This window comes from Silurus meridionalis, chromosome 16, assembly GCF_014805685.1.
Source record: "Silurus meridionalis isolate SWU-2019-XX chromosome 16, ASM1480568v1, whole genome shotgun sequence".
Lineage (NCBI taxonomy): Eukaryota > Metazoa > Chordata > Actinopteri > Siluriformes > Siluridae > Silurus > Silurus meridionalis.
In genome coordinates, this window is record NC_060899.1 from 6,326,715 (window position 1) to 6,333,926 (window position 7,212).

At 39.9% G+C, this 7,212-nt stretch overlaps 2 protein-coding genes across 6 annotated transcripts; one reads left to right on the plus strand and one right to left on the minus strand.

The window, feature by feature from the left end:
- Positions 1 to 279: 279 nt before the first annotated feature.
- Positions 280 to 4,706, minus strand: fam217ba (family with sequence similarity 217 member Ba). 5 transcript variants are annotated; one of them, XM_046869756.1, is made up of 5 exons: positions 4,591 to 4,706; positions 3,051 to 3,258; positions 2,848 to 2,959; positions 2,699 to 2,766; positions 280 to 2,594 (listed from the first exon to the last, which is right to left on the minus strand). In XM_046869756.1, exons 2-5 carry the CDS (start codon positions 3,155 to 3,157, stop codon positions 1,262 to 1,264), a joined length of 1,620 nt encoding a protein of 539 aa, XP_046725712.1. In that variant the 5' UTR covers positions 3,158 to 3,258; positions 4,591 to 4,706; the 3' UTR covers positions 280 to 1,261. The 5 variants fall into 5 exon arrangements, with proteins under 5 accessions (XP_046725712.1, XP_046725713.1, XP_046725711.1 ...); XM_046869757.1 differs by lacking the exon at positions 4,591 to 4,706 and adding an exon at positions 3,357 to 3,997 and having other exon boundaries at positions 2,699 to 2,763; XM_046869755.1 differs by lacking the exon at positions 4,591 to 4,706 and adding an exon at positions 3,474 to 3,991.
- Positions 4,626 to 5,817, plus strand: ppp1r3da (protein phosphatase 1, regulatory subunit 3Da). Its single transcript, XM_046869761.1, has one exon. It carries the CDS (start codon positions 4,626 to 4,628, stop codon positions 5,535 to 5,537), a length of 912 nt encoding a protein of 303 aa, XP_046725717.1. The 3' UTR covers positions 5,538 to 5,817.
- Positions 5,818 to 7,212: the final 1,395 nt, after the last annotated feature.

Consider the following 7,212-nt stretch of genomic DNA (forward strand, 5'->3'; position numbering starts at 1 on the left):
AACACTAATGTCTGGCCTAAATATATGTGAATTGCTGCATCAAAGCTCTGTTACAGGTTATGTGTAGATTCATGATATATAATCTTAGTTGAATCCAGGTTGTGCAAGGCACTCTACATATTCTATCAATTTCCTTTGTGTGTGTGTCATTTGGAAATAGTTTGCTTGTAATTGTATTTATATTTAAATGGAATTTTCAATATCGCATGAGTCACTTATGAATTGGCATGTAAAAGTCATGATATGTACCGATATACGGAGGAGACATAAAAAGCATAATTTGATGAAGTCATGAATAAGTTTATAACATTTCTCATGAAATAGTGCATTCAGCAAAACAAAAGCACAATAGTACATGAACATGTTTTTCCCTTTAGAATGCCTTTTGACGCACAAACACACAAACATTATAACAAAATAAAACAGTAAAGGTGGAAAATACAGAGGCAAGCCAACTACTACCTCCAGTCACCACCCAATATTATTCAAGTAAGTTATTCATTTAAAAATCATAAGAACAGTTCAGTCACTACTGTGAATTAAACAAAACAAAATGTAACATATGCAGCACCAAAAGACAATAAATAGAAAAATAAAAAGATCTAGAACATACATTAACAACTGCAACTCCTTATTATACCACAATATGATATGAAAACTATACTTAATACGAAATATTGCTCGAAATAGAGAATGCACAATGTCCAAAATATACATGATAAAGCAATATATATATATGTTGTTTAAAAAGTACCAAAGAGCAATAAATGAGACAAATATGAACAAAATAGCAAAAAACTAAAAATTGCCTAAATTCAACAGAGAAAATATACGAAAATACATATATCCACTACAAAACATTCATTACTCGTGTCAAAAATATACATTCTTTAATGTATATCAGTACTATATTAAGTCCAAACAGACTAAATTTACATGTCGCTGGCAACAGGATAGCAGAAAAACGTCAAAAACACCAATGCTCTATCTTAATTCGATTTGTACGTTTATAGGCCTTAAAAGTATGCCCAAATAATTTATTAAGCTTGAGAAATGAAATAAATAATACTTATTTGCAAAATAAATGAATACAATTGAAGTATTACATTTTGTATAACTTAGATCAAAAATGTACTAAAATAAATGTGATGAGTAAATTGCAATGCAAAATATAATTTTGCAGATGATTACTGATTGTGACATGTTGTGCACTCGGGCTGTTCAAGTTTCTGATGATTAATGCATGATAATTGTAATCCTTTTATTTGGACACGTGGGCATTTTTTAACTTTCTATCTCCTCTGCTCCCTTTTATGCTATTATTTTCACTGACCATTCTTTTAACCCCAGTCATTGCACCACTGCCCCCAATCTCTGTCTGCTGCCCTTCTTTCTGTTCCTTCTTTCCTGAAAGACGAACGTCTCGTTTATGTGCAACAACAATGCGCTTGTCAAGTGCACTTCTCGCTCCCACAGGGGGAAATTTGTGACTCTCTGCTTCAGCAGCCCTCCCAGTGTGCCCTTTACAGGCTGATGGATGTTTTTTGCTCTTTATACTCAACTCCTGAGAAACTTTTTGCAGACTTCCAGATGCCTCCACTGGTTTTTGGTGACCATTTGGGCTTACAGGATGGTGAGCTCTACTGATGGCTTTGTTCTCCAAGGCTGAAGCCCTACTTTCGCTACTGCTTCTTTTGTGCATGATGCTGGGTGCCGCTTTACGCTCCAGCAGTGGGCTGAGGCGGGAATGGCGCTGGTAGGTATACGAGGAACAGCTGCCACTGCACATTGGGTGCCGTACATGGCAGTAGAGGCAGCGAGAAATCTGGCCTGAGGATGGGCTGCCCAGGGATGATAGGAGAGTAAAAGGGAGAGAGCGCTGATTCTGACGCATGCTTTTGGGAGAGCTGAGGCGAGAAGGAGGTGCTGTGTGAGGCCGAGAGAGGCTGGCGATTTGTGGACCATTAGGGACACCACTTCTAGTGCGGACACTGGCTGCCATCGGTTGGCTGCTCTCATTTTGAATAGTCTGGATCTGGTGCCATTCTAGCTGCAGCAGACGTTCCAGGAACATCTCAAGCTGGCCAACCGGCTTTGGACGTGGTGCACGTTTCCCCTCTGTATTCAAGAAAATAGCAAGTTGCCTTAGGCTCCAAGTGTTGAATGGTGGTGGTAGGAAATCAGGATAATTATAGCCGTCACTTCCTGTCTGTACTGTCTTGGGGCCTGGGATATGTGGATACAGGTCGAGGGAGTCAACAATTTCAGCTCTGAGATTGAGCTGAGGAGGGGTGCAGGGAGATGGCAGAACAGGAAGCCTTTCTGAATCTGACAGGTCACTTGCACTGTCTGTGTCATCTTCGTTGTGCTCCAGGAGGCGCAGGGACTCCAGGTCTCTGACATTTTCAGGCAAGCGGAACTGATGAGGAGCCAGCGGGAGTGACAAACCACGCCGGCTCTTTTCTCGAGCTGCACAGTTTTGCTCAACCTCAGTAGAGCAAAGGGGCTGATGCTGCATCTTCAGCCTCTTCTCTTCCCATTCTGATGAAGATGGCCTGGTCCTTGGATGCCTTATATCTGCTTCAAACTGTGTGCTGAAAACAGACAGCACACATCAAAAGTTTGTGGGGAAATAATAATGCGGAATACAGTTTTATATAGCTAAATGCAAGAGTGGAACTTTGAGAGACAAACTCACTGTTGCATCCTGAATGTACCACTGTTAGGACTCTTGATGTGCTTTGTTCGGTTCCTTTGTTGGCCCTTCTGAGCAGTTACAGCAAAGGTAAAATAATGATTTAATATGCATGTTAACATGTCCACAAACACAAAAAAAGACAAACTTACAATTTCAGCTCTGGGAAAGGGCTCCTTGTCCAGCTCTGAAATGACATTCTTATGCAATGAGCTTGTTTTTCTCTGAGGTTTCTGGTTCTGGCTGATTTGGATTCCTGTTTTGCTGGGGGGAAAAAAGAGCAATAAAAACAGGGTCTATATATGAGCTATTTGGTATATTTCAGTCTTCATAGTTCCCTCCCAAAGGCTCGTACCTTGTAACGATGGCTGTATTTTCTGAATTTTTCACTCTAACCTTGTCTTTAACTGGAACCCTCTTCAGGATCGAAGATGTTGTGCGTTCTTGTAGAATGGGTCCCATTGCGACAAATCCCTCAGAGCCTCGAAATGTCCCATTTGATCCAGTCAACTCCTCTCGTTCTGTCCATTGCAGAAGATCACGACGATGTAATCACTGCACGTCTGAAAACGAAAATAAAAAGGTATATAAAAGCAGGTTACTACAGGTTTGAACATACTGTTGTACATTTTAGTCCGTGTTGACTGTTGGTCAGATCTACCTCCAGGCGACATCCTGGAGCAGGCTTAAAGGCAGCTAACTGCACACACTACGTAACAAACACCAATAATTTAGTACACTGTCAGCTATCACTGAAGGCTTACGCAGCCTTGTTTACCTTCCCCGAGTCCGTTCAGTGCCGCTCTGGCGCGGTGCATGATGGGAAATGAAGTGCGCATTGAAACGCAATCAAGTCGTTGGGTATTTTCTCGCAGCAGAGTATGTGCCCATGTACGGGCAATACATGTACAAAAACAATCAGACTCTCAAAATTGTGGAACGGGAACCGGTTCAAGATAGTGTTTCCAAAAGCTACGGGGTGCTTTTTGTGTAAGCAACTTCGTTACCCACAAAGCAGCGCTGCAGCCGTCACACGTCCTCCGTGGGGACCACTGACGGCACTTTTGACTTCATCGAGTCGGATCAGTTTGTCGGCTCACCATGAAGAGTCGGCTGCCAAACAGCCTTTTGCACATTTTTTAAACAATTACTGTTCATATTAAGGCTGATACTAATTGTTGATACCCAATTAAAAAAAACATCACATTACATTTATGTATACTACATTTTATAAAAATGTCCGCCTATATGATAACTAGCCAAGATAAATCCATCCACAAGCAGTTGTCATAATGGAAATCATGCATATGCCTCTCCCTATGCTAACTAAAGGGCTCAGGTGATAAAAAAAGATTTTAATTGAGTTTTTTTTTTTTATTGAAGAAGAAGAAGAAAATGAACGACACTAAAAGAGGAGCTGAATTTCTAACGCGTTTAATAAAGAGTCGGTTCAAAGAGTCGACTCGTTGGCGAAAGACAGCTCTTTGGTTCGTGTGTGTCCTGCAGGTTCTGCGCAGTTTGTGAGAGCAATGTCTCAGGCTTGCGTTGTACAGTGTAAAATGTTTGACCTTCGTTCTTTTGCGAACGGTGTAATATATAAACGTTACTGGAGGATCTGCAGATGACGCAAACCTCATCGGATCGAAAGTTTATGGTGAGACAAAATAATATGACGCACAAACTGCTTCCCGGTGATATTTCAGACATATGAGAAATTACTGAGCAAGAAAAAAATAAAAATATAACCCTGGAAAAGACATTGCACCTTCTTTTGGTCAGGCTTAAACACTTCAATTGCAACAATAAACTGCTGTTCTTGGATTTGACACTGATTGCTTTGGTATTGCCCTTCCTTATGGAGAAATGAAACTAAAAATATAATGCATTTCACTTGCCTGCAGTTGTAGAAAACATTTGTTGTACTTTGGACATGGCTTGTTCTACCACACACAGCCAGGAAAATACATCCTCAGGAGACTCGGATGATGAGCTATTTTTTGTTGGGGTGTCATGTATCTCAAAGCAAGCTTGTATGAACCTTAGAGACAAAACATGTTCGAAAGCCAAAGGAGAGAGGAAGCCTGTGAAAATCCGCCCACCTAGTCCTTTTTTACCACAGCCGAGAGCAACAGGCCGCAGTTTCTCCTGTGAACCTCCGCCCAAGCCAATCATCCAGAGACGCGCCCAGTCCCTACCCTCACCTTCAGAAAGGCGGAGGCTCAGTCGTAGAATTGGGGTCCGGTTTGTGGACTCGCTGGGAATGGATCTAGAAAATGTTAAGGTGTTCCGAAGTGGAGAAGATCCCTTTATACCGGAACATGTTTTGTTTCGACTTTTGATGAATTCAGAACTAGCAGCCAACAAGAGCTTGGAGATTTCTCTACCCTATTTGAAACCAGTTTTTCCCAAGCAACCTGGTGATTGTTCCACCTTTGTGAAATGTTTGTGCAACCAGCAAGTGTGCTTGGAACGTGTTTTATGCTATGAGCCGGGCATCATCGGGATTGTCCAAGTGGTCAACCTGGCCTTTGAGAAAGAGGTTATCGTTCGTTACTCTTTCACAAACTGGAAAAGCTGTGCAGAGACCAAGGCTTACTGGATTGCCAATAAATACTTGGAAGGCCTTCCCAGTGGATGTAGCTCTGACAGTTTTCGGTTCCATCTTCCAGTTCCACCATTCATCCTACACCCTGGAGCAGTGCTAGAGTTTGCAATCTGTTATAAAGTGCAGGGAACCCAGTTTTGGGATAACAATGAGGGGCAAAATTACAAGCTCGTCTGCCAGAGCTACAAAATCCCTGTGCCAAAAGAATGTGAAGATAGCATGATACATTTTGTCTGAACAGAATTTTTCAAGTTACAATGTTGTCATTATAACACATCTCTAATATTAGGGCTGTCAATGGTTTTAAATATTTAATCGCAACTCGATCACACTTTTTTATTTGTCCTAAATGTACTCTAAATTAAATGTTTCGACACAGGCGGTTTTAATTGTCGGATGTGTGCATCATGGCGGATTTTGGTGCTTGATCTGAGACTTGTCACATCAGTAAAACAAATGTTTAATTAAGTTATAAAAGAAATATTTAGTGGAGTTTTTTTATCTGAGTAAAGAAAGGACATGAATAATTGTGTGGTTTTAATTTTGCCTATTATATATTATCTATTAATATTTTTCACCATCACGTGTTAATAAAATTAATGCTGTTAAAATACATTTGCTTCAACACACACACATGCAGTCCCTGACTTACGATGGAGATACATTGCAATGACACCATTGTAACTTGAAAAAGTCAAACCATGGCCTACCCAGGCATCTTACTGGTGATCAGTATGGGGTAGTATACTGTAATTTGTTAATGATTTTAAAAATTAAATGACATCATTTAGCAAAACAAAGCAATTTACACTACCATAATGTATAAAACTTTACAGTACCAACTGTATGTATGTGGTATGTGTGCGAGTAGAGGGCTGAGCCGGATGCAGTGTCTGGTGCTGCCGATAAAAAGGAAAGTGACAGGAGCTAAAATTGGGCTTTGAAACACTAAAAAGACAAAAAAGAAATACGTGCTCTAACACTGAGACAACTGAACTTGTCGACCGCTGACAAAAGTAAGGCATCTCACAAGGCGGCAGATGCATACTGGCATCCTGGCAGCATCCCAATGTATCATATGTAAAATTAAAATATGTACACACGTTAGTAAAGAGACTTTAACACTGACTAAATTACTGACCATTATCACCACATCACATTTGTGTGTGTGTGTGTGTGTGTGTGTGTGTGTGTGTGTGTGTTATACTGGTAAGAGCGTTTCAGGCACAGGAGTATTGCTCAGAATTTCACACTATGTACACTTAACATAATGAGATTGCCACTGAGTGTTTTTCTGCTATTCACCAGCCCTTTTATGGTATTAAGCCAGTTAACAAACTGTTTGCCAAATCATCTGACAGTTTTGGATAGAATCAGGACTAGGATCAGATATCCAAATACTTACTATGACTATGGAGCTTTCAAGTTTTGTACAGCAGTGCAACCAGCCTGGCATTTTTTCAAATATGATATGCAGAATTTGTGTAACTTGTAAACTGAAAACTACTTTATAGAATGAAGGCTATATTCATATTTAAGAATCATACGCTTCAGAGTCACTATTTGCCAAATTCTCTTTTTATATGTTATAAGTGCCTCAGAAATGGTTATGAGTTGATGCATTGCAATAAAATCAGTTCGCAAACTAAGCAATAAATTCTTTATTCCATCCAATTGTTTCTTTAATTTTTTATTCTTTGTGATAAACTTTAGTGTGATGTGCACCACTAAATTACTAAATGACTCGTTTCAGTGTTGCCTACTGCACTTTGTACAAACAGCATAACATTTGTAATAGAAACTCTTTCAGTAATTTTATTTTTTAAACATTTCCAGCATTTAATACGTTTTATTATTATGTTTTCAATGCACAAGTAAATCAGTGCCTCTTTTTTGTAGTGAAATTTTGAAG

Excerpts from the sequence above, each read along its gene's own strand:
- fam217ba (XM_046869756.1), bottom strand. The coding sequence starts at position 3,157 with ATGGGACCCATTCTACAAGAACGCACAACATCTTCGATCCTGAAGAGG. Across the intron at positions 2,960-3,050 it reads AATACAGCCATCGTTACAAG|CAAAACAGGAATCCAAATCA; the intron begins GTACGAGCCTTT and ends TTTTCCCCCCAG. Across the intron at positions 2,767-2,847 it reads CCTTTCCCAGAGCTGAAATT|AAGGGCCAACAAAGGAACCG; the intron begins GTAAGTTTGTCT and ends GTAACTGCTCAG.
- ppp1r3da (XM_046869761.1), top strand. The coding sequence starts at position 4,626 with ATGGCTTGTTCTACCACACACAGCCAGGAAAATACATCCTCAGGAGAC.